This window comes from Octopus sinensis, linkage group LG16, assembly GCF_006345805.1.
Source record: "Octopus sinensis linkage group LG16, ASM634580v1, whole genome shotgun sequence".
NCBI classification, from domain to species: Eukaryota; Metazoa; Mollusca; class Cephalopoda; order Octopoda; family Octopodidae; genus Octopus; species Octopus sinensis.
In genome coordinates this window covers 37,966,916-37,982,673 of record NC_043012.1, presented here as the reverse complement: position 1 = coordinate 37,982,673, position 15,758 = coordinate 37,966,916, and the positions used below count along the sequence as shown (strand labels likewise).

The following is a 15,758-nucleotide window of genomic DNA, read 5'->3' as shown; positions in this document are numbered from 1 at the left end:
CCCAAGGTTATAGTAGAACACAATTGCCCAAGATGTCACGCAGTGGGACTGAACCCGGGACCATGTAGTTGGTAAGCAAGCTACTCACCACGCAGCTACTCCTGCGCCTATGTATATATATATTATATATATATATATATATATATATATATATATATATCATCAGCAATTCATAAATACGAAAGAGAAGCACAATTTAAGTTACAGAGCAGCAAAGTGGTTAGATTAAGACAGAACCCCAAAGCCCAGCCATAACTATCTTTAATATATATCTGCTATTTCCTTCTACTTAACTCTCTCATATTCTCTCTGATGATGGGGTATCTTTTACATCCCTGAAACAGCTGTAAGGCCACCTTTCTCTTAATAGATGTCCTAGAAAGTTCACATTACCTTGGCATTGTTGTCTCATTTTATTTAACATATATATATATATATATATGTATGTATGTATGTATGTATATTAGTGGGAGAGTCTGTAAGATGGGGAGAGGGGTTTCAAATATTTCTTCTAGAAACAGTTACTCAGGACCCTAGAGGCCAGAAGTGAATGCACAACAGACAGCAGGAGTTGGCACATACAACACACTTTAGGATAGTTTTCTTTTTTTTTTTCATTATAATTATACTTTTATTTTTACTTAAATTTTCTTTGTTGTTGCTTTTTTAAACCTACAAACAAAAAAAAAAAACAGAACAAAGAAAAGTATTATAATAATCTTAATTAGAATTTCAAGAGAGGGAACAGCAAAAAAAAGGAGGGAGAAAATGATAAACTGATAGAAAGTGTGTGGGTGATAGAGTGAGATAACAAGGGACAGAAAGATAGGGGGGGGGGGGGTTGTAGAAGTTGAGGTGAATGAGTGTAATGAAGTGATAATTAAGTAATTTTAGTTTTAAAAACCCAAAGGAGAGGGGGGGGTCCTTCCACCCTCATTTTCTTTGGAAGTAAAATAACAAAAAGAAAAATGATTTGTAATGGGAATGGAGAAGAGGAAGTGGAAAGATTGCCATAGTTTCAATGGATCAGGGAGCTTATTATTGTTGTTATTGTTATTATTTATAAGGTGGTTAGCTTGCAGAATCATTAGCACGCTGGACGAAATACTTAGCAGTATTTCGCCTGTTGCTAAGTTCTGAGTTCAAATTCCACCTAAGTCGACTTTGCCTTTCATCAAGGTTGATAAATTAAGTACCAGTGAGATACTGGGGTCAAAGCAGTCGACTTAATCCCTCACTCCCACCAAGCTGGCCTTCTGGCAAAAATCTTAAGTCATTATTATTACTGTTGTTGTCCCATTTGTTTCTATGTATTGTGAGGTTAATTATTAGCGTTGAAGTTTGATGTTTTATGACTAGGGGTCAGCGTCGTGTGTGTGGGGGGGGGAGGAAGATGGAAGGAAAGCATCTTTGTTTTTCAGACAAAACAATAAAATACAAAATAAACAAGAAATTAATGATGGTCATGATGATGGACATGAGAAGAATTAATGATGGTGATGACAATGCTGATGATGATGATGATGATGATGATGATATGGAAGGCACATGGACAACACAAGTCTGTTTCCAAAAAAACAAAAAGAAAATACAACAATGGAGGAAAAGCAGACCCTTCCAATTTTAAATATGGTTTGTTTAGGGGCTGACTCGCTCGTGGTTTTGCAAGGTTTCCATTATGTTTTTAACTTCCATCCAATCTGAGAAAATTGGTAAAAGAAAAATTGAGACAGATTCTTTTTTAGGGTTTTTTTTGTTTTTATACCTGTTCATCAGTGTTTATTAGCATCATCATCAATATTAGTAATAGTAATATCAATATTATCATTATTATTATTGTCTCATCCTTCTTCTGTATTTTTGTTGGGTAAGACCCAGTCCCATAACCGCATCAAATCTAGGTCAGGGATTCACTCAATCTTCCCACAACATATAAATAGTTTTATTAGCATCAATGTTTGCTCTTTTCTTCTTTTTTTAATGTTTTCTTTTTTCCATTTTTATTTTTTTTTTCTTCAGTTGGTGTTGATTTTCTTTTTTTATTTTATTTTTCCCTTATGTGTCCCCACTTCAGGAAACTCTCTTCCAAATGGACTGCAAAAGGAGGGACCAGACAACATGACAAAACAGTAATTAAATAAACATAGAAACATTTAAAATACATTCTGATTGCATGTGTGTGGCTGCATGGTGCCACGGCTCTTCTGTCGTGAACGGCAAAAGATGGTGCCACGGCTCTTCTGTCGTGAACGGCAAAAGATGGTGCCACGGCTCTTCTGTCGTGAATGGCAAAAGATGGTGCCACGGCTCTTCTGTCGTGAACGGCAAAAGATGGTGCCACGGCTCTTCTGTCGTGAATGGCAAAAGATGGTGCCACGGCTCTTCTGTCGTGAACGGCAAAAGATGGTGCCACGGCTTCTTATTAAATGACCTGCACACACGATTATTCATTTGAGGTGATCAAATGTTTGTCCTGCACCTGAGCGCACTCCCTCCTGCGTCAAGCCGGCACGGGTGCATGGCATGCAACATGTCAGACGTCATCGCAGATAAAACATGTGATGAAGTGCTTTGCCCAAGAACACAGCGCATCACCCGGTCGGAGATTCGAAACTACAGTCACGCAAACGTGAGTGCAACATCGTAACCACTAGGCCATGTGCCTTCACTCCACACACACACACACACACATATATATATATATACATGTATACATACATACATACATACATATATATATATATGTATGTATGTATAAAATTACTTAAACACACTCACCACACGTTTGTGTTTGTGGTGTATAGCTATATATATATATATATATATATATATATATATATATATACATACATATATATTCATGCATATATATATATATACACACATACATATATACACACATACATACATATATATATATACATATATATATATGTATAAAATTACTTAAACATACTCACCACACGTTTGTGTGTGTACGTGCATATATATATATACACACACACGTATGAAACAAAAACTAGTCATCATGTGATGCTATGAAAAGGTTTTGTGTATAGAAATGCCTTTGAAATTAATAAAACAATAAAAACAAGGGTGCCCAAGGGGGCAGGGACCCTTAAATGTTCTCTGTAAATGTTGATGTCACGGCAGAGATGAAAGTGGTGACTTTTTTTTTTTCTTAAAGATTAATTAAGCACAAATAAAACAAAAAGATGTAATGGGGGGGGGGGAGACATTGGAGCGTGTCTAGTATCAGGTTTGATTTGGGTGCACATGCACACAAATATGCATATACACACATTCATACAAATAGATATATATACACACACAAATATACAAGCATGCGCACACACACAAACATCTGCTCAAATTTACACACACACACACACAATTTCTGTGATAATATTACTTGTTTTAGAATGGGGGGTGGAGGGGGAGGGGGATTTGATTTTTGTTGTTTTTTGTAGATTTTCATTTTTTTTTTTGCAGTGTTTGTTTTTCTTTTTTATTTGTTGCAGTTGTGGGTTTTATTTTGTTTCTTTTGCATAACAACCTGGAATTGAAACCGCATCAGCATACTTTTAAGCCCATGGCCAGCATGAGGGAGGAGGAGGGGAAGGAGGAAGAGGAGGACAAAAGAGAAAGAAACCTTTTACATAATAAAAGAAGGGAAGGAGGGAGGGAAGGAAGGAAGGAAAGAAGTAAAGAGATGGAAAAAAATACCTTGAAAAACTGCGACAATTTTTTTCCTGTGTGTGTGTTTTTGTGTGTTTTTGTGTGTTTCAGTTTATTTTGTGATAAAATGGTAAATGGCAGAATCCCTAACTGACCGATGTCGTTAGCTATTAGTGGTCTGTGGATTAAAAGAGACAGCTGCTGCAGTTTGGCCAGCGGTCGGCGCCTGCTGAGCCAAACTCAGCAAGATGGCTGCGCCCTCAAAAGAGGAGTCTTCTTTCTCCCCCGACTGACCTTTGCTTTTACTATTCGGAGATGTGAGAGTGTTGGTGGTGGTGAAATGGAGTCTGCCCAGTGAATTGAGACTGACCAGATTGCCCACTTGCACGGGGGTGGTCAGCGCTTGACCATTAGAAGAGGAGGAACTGCTCTGCGCAGAAATGGAATGCTTGGTGGCCTTCAGGCCGCCCGACTGCAAAGGGTTTGCTGCCATGATGACCATTGTCGTTCCAGATTTGGTGTCTGAAGAGGCGGGCAAGGAAATTTTATTCAAATACATATCAGTGAGATTTGTAGAGGCTGCAGACAGTTTGGCACCCGAGACAGAGTCTGAGATGGGTATCAGGGCTGACGATGGAGATATTTTACACGGATTCGATATCATAGATGGCAGAGAAGATGTAAGTGTCGGAGTGAAGGTAATGGATGTTAAAGCATTATTGTTGCTGTTGTTGTTGTTGCTTGATGTGGTGGTAGTAGTGGTGGTGATGGCAGTAGGGGGAATAGTAGTAGTAGTAGTAGCAACAACAGTGTTGGTGTTGCTGTTGAGTTTAGGTAAATACTGCCGGTGTATGTCGGTTCCTGTTGGCAGAATGGCCTGAGCAGGGACGGCATAGGTTAACTGGGTGGGCATGGAGAGAGAGGAAGAGGCAATGGAGTTTGTTGGACTAATGTTGGAAGTAGGGGAGAGGAGAAAGGATTGTGCTGCAGAAGGCAATGGTTGGGAAGGTTTTAGAACCTTAGACAATGCATTTGCTACTGGGGTGGAGCATCGAAGCTGGGCCTGGGTCGTAGGTGAACCTATCCCTGATGGATTCGGACTCTGAACGAGCATAATTTGATTTGAAGTCACTGCTGCTGTTGCTGCTGCTGGTGTTGCAGTTGCTGCTGTTGCTGCTGCTGGTGGAGCAGTTAGAATTTTCAAAACTCCGTTTTCCAATGTCACTGGGATTCCTTGTGGTGTTACCAACTGGCCACCAATGCTGTACAAAACCAGTTGCTGGACACCTACTGCGGGACAAGAAGAAGTCCGGTTCACATTGAGCAGGTTGTTGGAGAGATTTGAGGTTTGGGGTTGTGGATTGGAAACAAAGTTTGTTTGCTTCTGTTGAATTTGGGGAGACACCACAGGCTTCTGCGCTTGTTGTAATGTTGGAGGAGAGGAGAGCTTCTGTTGGAGAATCATGTGTCTGTTCTTAACAGGAGTCTGTGCTACTGTTTTAGCTGTTTGGATACTGTTTGGTCGCATGTAATTAGTAACGACCTGTGGAGATAATTTAGAAATGTCTGTTACCATTGTGGTGCTGGTTCCCAACGATGGAACTGTTGTAGGAAGAGTAACTTGGGTTACACCAAGTACATTTGACGTCAGACTGCTGCTGCTGTTGTTGTTGTTGTTGTTGTTGTTGGTGGTGGTGGTGGTGAGGTCTGTGGTTCGTGTTGGGTTTGTCATTGCCCTACTGGCAGCAGGAACTATATTTTGAACTTGTGCATTCTTCACTGTGGTCAAAAGCTGATTCGCATTACTGCTGACAAACGACACATTTTGAACTAAGTGTGGTCTCTGTTGCACAGCTCGAGAGAACTCACTGACTGGGGTGACAGCTGACGGAAAGCCATCGGGTTTCGAAGAATCAGCTGGCAGCTTTGAAGGATTTGATAGAGTTGGTCTGATGCCAGTAGGAATCGCCAGAGTCGCTTGCTGACCAGAAACTGACTGAGGATTCAATGTTGATGAGACAAGTTGTGGAGATTGTGACTGAAGCTGAAGTTGTTGCAATGACGATGACGAAGAAGACGTCAACAACGACGATGATATTGTTGATAATGATGATGCTGGTGATGATGATGATGATGATGATGATGAAGATAAAGAAGTGTTGGTAGTGAGGGAAGAAGGGTCATTAAGAAGTTGTGTGCCAACAGAGTTTGTAATCAGATTTGTTGGGAGACCAACAGGAGATAAACCAAAAGTTATCAAGTTGTTACCAGCTGGAGCAGTAGTTAAGTGAGGTTGAGCAACAGTGGCACCGTCCAACCGCAACACATTAGAACTTAATGTTAAGGGAATTGTGTTGCTGCCAGAGTCACTCTTTAACTGGACAGCTTGGACATTCGGTAAAGAATTTCTCAAGGAACTTTTCTCAGGTAGTGAGATGGTGGTGGTTGTGTTAGGGGTGGTGGCTGCCGTGTGGCCAGCAGGCTGACCGTCATTAGTCGACCCCGATATTATCACTGTTTGTTTTCCTAAAGATGACTGTAATAGATGGGAAATAGTGCCAGAGTGAGAGGAACCAGAGGAGATGGTTGGAGTGGTTAGGATAATGTTCCCTTGAGTGGTCTGAAGTAGTTGGCCCCGTAATGAAGCTATATTGGTGACAGCAGAATTGGTGCTCTGAGATGGTATGATCTGAATTGCAGGAGTTGAGAGAGAAGAAATTTGTTGTACAGAGGTGAACTTCTTTACAATTTCTGTTGCATTTTGTTCTGACTGAACAGGGATGACACCAATGGCTTTCTGTTGCTGTAAGTTCTGATCCTTAGGGGACAAAAGTAAAATACTTTGACCACCAGGTCCTTGCATAGATAATGGAACTCCAACAGCTGCATTCTGCAGTCCCACATTCAAGACTGATGCTGGGTTGGCCTTACCACTGACAACATTAGCTACAGGTTGTTTACAAACTACTTTGGCAGCATCAGCAAGCTTTTGGTCAACAACTGATTTGGGAATGGCTGGATTGGCTGTGGTTAAAATTTGTTGGGGTAAAGCAGCAAACTGCTTCAGATCAGATTGAGACAAAGTTCTGCTGGAAACTAAGTTGGTTGCTGGTTGTAAGGGTGATGTCTGCATGTTGGTGACAGCCTTTAACGATTGTTCACTGATCGGATTGGTTGAAGTGGTTGTCAAAATATTTTGGGGCACAACTTTCAGAATGACATTCTTAGAGTTAGCAATCGATGTTGCAGGCTGCAAAATGGCCAGTGACCTCCCTGCTGCTGGTTTCAGTGTATTCAAACCGGTCTGAGCGAGTAATGCAGCCTGAGGAATATTAACTCGGATGTTTGTTCCCGCAGGAACAGCCTGCCCTATGGTAGTAGACTGCAAGGAAAGGAGATTGTTGTTCTTTGCATTGTCAAAAGTTGAATGTGGAATCCTTTGTGGCGTAACGGTGATTGGTGACTTGTTACTCTGAGTGGTGTGAGTAATACTTTTGCGTGCCTGAACAGCAGGCATGACAGTTACTGCAGAAGCGAGTGATGTAACGCCAGTGACAGAATTGCTTTTTACTTCGGGCTGCTGAGACTGTACAGAGCTTAGCAAGCAAGTGTTCTTCGCTACATGGGCAGAATCATTGACCGAAGATGATAAAGCCGGTAGGAGTTTAACTGTGGCATCGTTAGTACTGAGAGGCTGATTAATTACAGAAGTCATCTGAGTAGCAGTCACCTGACTTTCAGCGGTGATTAAAGCATTTTCAAGTACATCCTCATTAACTTTCTTAGCAGCACGACTCTCCAATAAGCTTTTAACTGTCACATTGCAGGCATATTTCCCAGGTGATTTCGTTACTTTCGTCTTTGAAGTTGTGACCAGGTGAGGATCAAGAGCTACAGATTGGTTAAGCAAAGGATTTTGAGATAATGCTGTGGATGGGGCAGTTTGATTGTCTAAGCCTATTATCATGTTGGTCAGTTTCGATTCTCTCGGATTAATATTTTGAATTGTGCTGCTGCTGGTAGAAGAGACTGCTTTAGATGGGGTGTTAGTACTGCTGTATGACTGGTCAATGATATTGCCAAGTTTTAATGAAGGACTAGACAAACACTGAGCACTATTCACTGGGGTGTTTGCAATAAGTTTTGTTGCACCAAGAATCTGTGAAGCAATGCCTGGCTTAGAAATAACATATACAGGCCCTTGATGTGTTCTAACAGCAGTTTTTGATTGGTTCTGAGCCAAACTCACAACAGAGGTCTTTAAAGCAGATGACTGTGAGGCTGGATTTAAAAGTACCTGGAACTGTGGTTGAAGAACTGTATGCATGATATTTGGGTTGTGAGTGACATTGCTGGCTGCTGTGGTTGTAGCAGTGGCCGAAGATGTGGACTGGACAGTCTCTATTGTTGAATTAAGGCTCGTTTTTGTGCTGGAAATAGGTTGGTTGGCAACAAAGTTTGCCATGAGGTTCACTCTGGTTTTATCAGGCTGGGTAGTAGCGACAGGCTTCTGTGAAAGGACAACATTATTCGCTTGGTTAACAGACGACAACACAAACGTGTGACCAACTTTGCCAGCAGCCCCATCACCAGAATTGACATTCTTCAGAAGTTGCTGTATTATCTGTGGAGGTAAACTTGAAAGATTAGTATAATACTGAACTTTGTTTACAGTACCACCCTGGGCCGTGCCGCTGTTGTTGCTAATGTTGACAGTCTGTTGATTAAGCTTCTGCCCAGAATCGTGACTGATTTTCGTTATAAATTTGGTTCCAGAATTACTGGCCAATGGCTGCATGGTTATTGTCTTTGAAGAAACCGTTTTTGTGATAGTGACCGGTGTCGATGAGACTTGTGCAGTAGTGTAAGAGGTATTGTGACGGCTGGACAGCAGCTGGTGAATGACCGGGTAGGAGGTTTGTTTGATTCCTGACGACTTGCCAAGTGCCGCAACTGTTGTCAATACAGTATTGCCCTCCGACCCACTAACATTTAACCCTGTTTGGGTAATCAATCCAGCCACACTAACCTTACTGATAGTAGCAGCAGTGGCAACGGTAATACCACTACTATTTGTCACAGATGCTGTAGTGGACTGATCTACATTCTTCAGCCCTTTTGCAGAGTTTGGGCTTTTCTTACTGCGCATCAAGTCAGAACTGTTATCTTTGGAAAGTCTTCTTTTCTTTGGGTTTAAATCAGTCTCAATATTGTTTGGGATGATTCTACGTTTGCGTAATCGTCCTCTTGAACTTACATCAGGGTAATCATCATCGATGATTGGCAACAATGAGGTGGAGGATGACAAAAGGGTTCCTCTGTTTCTCTTGCTTAATGTTGAGGGCCTCAATTTGGAACTTGGTGTTGAGTTGGTTGGAGTTTTATCGCTGAATGTGCTTTTTCCAGCTGAAGAATTGCTGCCATGAGATGAACGAGAATTCTATAAAAGAAAAAAATATAGAAAAAAAATCAAATAAAGTAATAATTTTTACAATATTTTTTTTTCCTATTTTATAGTCACTAAATCCTTCAACTTCTATAACATAATGTTTAATAAGATTCCAGAAGCATTAAGGAAAATTCTCCCAGGCTCTGAGAAATCCCTGAAAGCCACAAAAACTGTGCTAAAGCTGACTCAATGCAACCCTGTCAAACTATTCCACCCATGCCAGCATGGAAAACGCATCATGATGATGCTTTTTTAAATAGTTATATACACACACACACACACACACGTATGTTCCCTTTGACCCCTGTCAAACATATTGCTTTTATATTCAAATTGATTTTGAACTAATAACGATGCATATTATTCTCTGATAGGTTTGAGGTTTCAATTATGTGATTGGTTATTTTTAGAATGTCAGAGTAGGTTAGGTGTGAAAGGCCAGATCTGGCCAATTTGAATAGAAAACATGTAGAATATTTGGGCCAGATATGGCTAGTTTAAATGCTAAGGTGTGATTTCCAGAGATTTTAGTAGGTCCTACAGAACCTCTCTTGAGTTAAATAGATTGGAGAACAGAACCAAACCAACTTCAGAAGGAAATCAAGAATACAAAGTAAAAAGACAAAAGAAAAAGCCTAACCCTTAATTCTTTCCGAGTTGGACGAATTTGTTCTTCTTTGAAAGATTCTTGCTCTCGTTTCATTTTCCTTCGTGCTCGCCGGTTGGCCTGGATGAGTTTCGCTTCCCAAGGTTCCAGTTCTTTGAGCAGGTAATTAAGACGAGAGTGCAGCTCAATGACACAGCGTTTACGAGCAGGAGGTTTCACCTGTAACAGAAAGGTTATAGAATGAGGAAGAGAACAGAATTTGTAAATTTGTAAACACAAACATCCAGAAAACTCTACAGTCAAGATACAAATACTTCAAATAGTTGGTGGCATGATGATGGCAATTCTTTGCTAATATCATGAGGAAAAGTGACATGACCTCAAGTGCTTATATAAACTTATACTAAAACAGCCGGCTCTGGCACACTTAGAGCTTTGGCCAGATGGAGCAGGGCATGAGAATGTGTCTTCCTTTAACAGTTGTCTCTGGTCAGCGTACAGGCAATCAATACCCTGAATCACCTACATGCAATGTTGAGGCTGTCTGTGACAGCCAGTACCATCCAGCACTTGCCGTTTTTGTCTGTAGTCACTTACTGCAGGGTTTTCTTCCTGCCTAGACTTGGTAGTTTTAAAGTAAGAGCCAGTTTGCGCAATCCGATCCCTGTTTAGATTTGGAGGCCTGACCACAATGGTTCAGTAGGCTACAGTGACCGGCAAGCTGTAGGTTTTACATTGGAGTAGCCTACTCCTAGATCAGTGATTCCCAACCTGGGGTCTGCAAAGGTAGTACTGAGGGTCTGTAGACTAAATTCAGAATTTCATATATATATATATATATATATATATATATATATATATATATATAATATAATGTCATAAACAACAATGGGCTATAATAACGGTGATAATTTCATTATCCATAGTCTGATATAATAATGATGTTTTGGAATGCAAAAATTCCTTCTTCAGATATTGCTAGGAATGGTTTGAGCCACTGCTACAAATGGGTTTCCAATGGTTACTGAAATCTTTTTTTTTTTTCAGAAAACCATTTGTAGCAGTGGCTCAAACAATTCCTAGTGATATCTGAAGAAGGACATTTTTTTTTAATTCTGAAATACTATTATTATGTCAGACTATGGATAATTAAATTACAACAGCTATCATACGTCCATTGTTGTTGTTATAGTGCACCGTTGTGCCATTCAAGACACAACTGTATTTTACAAACAATACACAATGCTTCAAGTGAACTACAATACTCTGCCCCTGCATCTGTTTTTGTCATGCACATCACACCAGATGAGTAAGAATTGTGACCACAGACATTGTTGTCCAGGAAACTCATTAGCATTTTTTGAAATTTTAAGGTCAAAGAAAATAAACACCATGAGGTATTTTATGCTGCTCTAGAGAAGTGCAGAGCAATTAATATTTTCAGGTGAACAAAAGTTATTTCTCATGTCACACACATCACACATTTTGGATCCTCTTCAGAAGATTTCAACATACATTCAAGGTTAGAAAAATTGTTTGTTTAATACTTGACTGTGAAAATGAACCAATACAATTCTTGTAAATGTTCAAGATTTACAGCTTGGATATTTTAGAAATTCTATCTCTGTCTTGCAGGTCACGTAAGAATGGCCACCAAACTGGACATTGATACCACACAGCTTCTCCTTCCATACAGTGGAAGGAGATTGCTTTTCAAGCAATCCCACCTCCTCCTTCCATGCAATCCCACCTCCTCCTTCCACGTAATCCCACCTCCTCCTTCCATGCAATGCCACCTCCTCCTTCCACATAATCCCACCTTCTTCCACGTAATCCCACCTCCTTCTTCCACGTAATCCCACCTCCTCCTTCCATGCAATGCCACCTCCTCCTTCCATGCAATCCCACCTCCTCCTTCCATGCAATGCCACCTCCTCCTTCCATGCAATGCCACCTCCTCCTTCCATGCAATGCCACCTCCTCCTTCCACATAATCCCACCTCCTTCTTCCACGCAACCCCACCTCCTCCTTCCACACAACCCCACCTCCTCCTTCCATGCAATTCTACCTCCTCCTTCCACACAATCTCTCCCCAACAGGCACATATCATTTAGCGTCCCTTTTCCATGCTAGCATGGGGTCATACAAATATAAACAGAAACAATGTACTGCAGGGAGACTTACTTTTGGTTTCCTGCCTCTGGAGCCAGATGGGGGATCTTGGGCTGCAAATTTGGCAACAAGATCCCTCAGTTCTTCCACACTATCCACAATCAGTTCAAACTCGTTTGTATCAGGTACCTAGGGAACAACAAAAGTTCTCTTAACTTTCAAAACATTCATTAAAAAACCATTAAAATATGACAGGAAATAATAATAATAATAATAATTATATGAACAAGGTTGAAATTTTGGGGGCAGGTACTTAATTTATTGACGCCGAAAGGATGAAAGGTAAAGTCAACCTTGGCAGAATTTGAACTCAGAACGTAAGGATGGACGAAATGCCACTAAGCGTATCACCAGGCATGCTAATGATTCTGCCAGCTCGCTGCATCAATAATAATTACTGCTAAGTATTTCATCCTGTGTGCTAACGATTCTGCCAGCTCATCGCCTTAATAATAATAATAATAATGGTTTCAAATTTTTCCACAATGGCAGCTACTTTGGGGGAGGGATCAAGCTGATTACATCAACCCCAATGTTCAACTGGTACTTACTTTATTGACCCCGAAAGGATGACAGACAAAGTTGACCTTAGTAAAATTCGAACTCAGAACATAGCAGCAAATGAAATACCGCTAAACATTTCACCTGGCATGTTAACGATTCTACCAGTTCACCACCTTAACAACAACATCAACAACAGCAGCAGCAGCAGCAACAGCAACAACAACAACAACAACAATAATTCTCCTTACCATAGGCAAAAGGCATGAAATGTTTTTCTTTTGTGTGGGGATGTCTAGTTGATTACATCAACCCTTGTACTGAACTGGTACTTATTTTTATGAACCCCAAAAAGACGAACGGTGAAGTCGACTTTGATGGAACTCAGAACATGAAGACGGAGGAAATGCTGGTAAGCACTTTGTCCCGCACATTGGTGATGATTCTAATTCTTTCTACTAATAGGCAAAGGCCTGAAATTTTTGTTGGGCGGTTGGGGGGGAGGGGTGCTAATCAATTACGTCAACCCTAGTGTTCAGCTGGCATATCTTTTATGAACCCTGAAAGGATGAAGGGCAAAATCCATTTTGGTAAAATTTGAACTCAGGACGTTAGGACAGACAAAATGCTTAGCAGCATCTTGTTTGGCATGGCAACAATCCTGCCAGTTCAGCATGTTAAATTCCAATAAAATTACAATCTACATCATTTAAAAGGAATTTGTAGAAAATTTCATAAAAAAAAAACACATTTTTCTGAAAATTACGATCAAACAAGGACAAGATATTGAATCATCCCAAACTTCTCTCACCCAAATTTCAAAAAAAAAAAAAAAAAAATTCCAATATAATCATATTCTACACTCTTCTGAAATGCATTTATCGAAAATTTCATTAAAAATCTAATTTTTCATAAGGTTATGAAGAAACAAAGATGAAGTCAGAGGAGAGAATTCTGTAGTTGTGTCTCCTCCAAGTTTTATTTAATGAGTAAACGAGTACCACTGACAAAGGAGGGACACAACAGACCCCAAATATCACACAAATCAGGAATCAATTGTATAAATATCAGTCAGCTGAATGATATTTAGGGATTGACAGAAAAACCACCTGCAAGGTGGGCCATTCTGCTAGTCTCAGAAAATGGAAGAAGACCTTTAACAATACTGACCCTATATGGGATGGTCATGGAAAGAACCCTTTTTATCACAGATCTACACAATCTCAATCAGTGGCCCTCAACCATTTTTATCCTATGGACCCTTTTGTTTAATATTTTATTCTAGTGGACCCCCAGAGCCATTCCGTGTTTAAAAACTAATTTTATAGAAACTTCTTTCAAAATTCCTATTTTCTTTATCACTCATTCTCCTCTATGATTTGAAGTAATTGTGTTAGAGAAATAAACCTAGCTGTTTCTTGCAATACAGGCAAGGGGACACTGAAAAGTTCCTGGCTTTAGGTAAAAGAAAATAGACGGGGATCAGTTAATGATTTTATTCAACATATTCCCTTCTCAGACTCACATACTTATTGCATCGGTCCTTCAGCTTTTCTAAGCGCTGAAAAAGAACTTGGAATGCTGGGCCTCCAGCCAGACCTTTAGCGATACCCTTAAAGCCAGGAACTTTGCAGCTCCCCTTCATACATTTAAATCAAAACTTGTCATGAACCCTTAAAATACAAATGGATCCCAAATTTACTATTTTGCTAGCATAGACCCGCACCCCCCACCCAAAATCTTACATGGCCCCTGGTTGAGAATCACTGATCTAAATAATTATAGCTGTAGCAGAGATAAATTGGAGAGACAGTTCTTCAGAGCAGTTGTTGAATGTGTTTGTATATGGCTCTCTGATTTGGACTCTCACCAAGAGTCTCAGGTGCATGCTGGACGGTACCTACACCAGAATGTTATGTGCAGTGCTCAACATCTCTTGGAGGGAGCACCCAATAAAACAACGATAGGAATGCACCAATTTTCTCACCAACCATCCAAGAGCGGAGATTGAGGTTTGCTGGCCACTGCTGGAGAAGTAAAGAAGAACTGGTGAGTTGTGTGTTGCTGTGGACACCAAATCATGGAACCACGGAAGACATATATACAACAGCTTGCAGAAGATGTTGGATGCCAAGTTGAAGACCTAAGAACACTAATGGAAGATCAAGAGGTAGTGAGGCTGGCCCTAGCAATCGGCCCAACAGAATGATGCCCCGATAAAAAAGAAGAAAAAAATAGGGCTTTCATGCAAGGAAAGAGTGAGATACAGGAGATATTTTTATAATCAAAAAAATCAAAAAATCCTAAAATAAGTAAACTACAAAAATAAAGACAGAATTTGCATTATTGAAGTGTGTGTGTGTGTGTGTGTGTGTGTGTGTGTGTGTGTGTGTGTTGTGTGTGTGTGTGTGTGTGTGTCTTTTGTGATGACTGTTTATATATATTGTTTACATCACTCTTAAGTGGTTGGCGTTAGGAAGGGAATCCAACCGTACAAGCCATGCCACAACAGACAACTGGAGTCTGCACAGCTCCCAGCTGGCTAGCTTCATGTCAAACCGTCCAACTCATGCCAGCATGGAAAGCAGACTTTAAATGATCATGATCATGAGAATTTAGAAACTTCAAGAAAATGTGAAAATAATCCATTTTTTAACAGTTGAATTCAATGAGATAAAGTTATAAATAATTAGATGTAAATAGTGAGTGAGAAAAAAAACTCTACGGAGAGAAGGAGTTGAAGTTGGTTGGTTCATGTTCCATGGAATCTCCCCTTCATGGAAACTCCCCTTCCATGGACTGCTTTGGACATTTTCTATCCAACAAATTTTTCCCACCAATATTTACATGCAATTATTTACAGCTTTATCCACTTCAAGTGCAACCACCAAAATATACAATGTGTGTGTGTGTGTGTGTGTATGTACACACACACACACACAGATATAGAGTAGAAGCAACAAAGGAAATTACAAATACCTACCAGTTCAACATCCGATTCCTCTTCACTCTCTTCTTTCACACTGCTATCAATATCACCATTGAGTTTATCTTGTACAACTTTCGTTTTCACATGTGGCTTCTTAAAGTCCATTTTACTTCGGCCTTTCAAACCAAAAGGCTTCGGACCCCTTTTCCCCTTTAACTTCTCCGGCCTCCGTTTAAAAGCCACCTTGTTATACAATGGTTCTTCTTTAATAAAAGACACTGACTTGATTCCCTGACCGTCCACTCCTTGACCACAAAAATCACTCATCACTGGCTTACATTCACTCTTTACCTCTGCAGCACAACACATCACACCACTTTGACAATCATGAGAACCAGATTCTTGCTTAACCATTCCATTG

General features: G+C 40.3%; 1 protein-coding gene across 8 annotated transcripts in view; it reads right to left on the bottom strand.

Annotated features, from left to right (window-relative positions):
* Nucleotides 1-3,489: 3,489 nt before the first annotated feature.
* Nucleotides 3,490-15,758, bottom strand: part of LOC115220248 (uncharacterized protein KIAA2026-like) — a 74,757-nt gene continuing 62,488 nt past the window's right edge. For all 8 annotated transcript variants that reach the window (XM_029790339.2, XM_036510011.1, XM_036510016.1 and 5 more), the window contains 4 exons: nt 15,392-15,758; nt 11,920-12,036; nt 9,768-9,953; nt 3,490-9,118 (listed from right to left, as the gene is read on the bottom strand). The exon at nt 15,392-15,758 is cut by the window's right edge and continues 455 nt beyond it. In XM_029790339.2, the coding sequence (XP_029646199.1) occupies nt 3,842-9,118; nt 9,768-9,953; nt 11,920-12,036; nt 15,392-15,758 (5,947 nt within the window). In that variant the 3' untranslated portion in view covers nt 3,490-3,841. The remainder of the gene's footprint in view (nt 9,119-9,767; nt 9,954-11,919; nt 12,037-15,391) is intronic.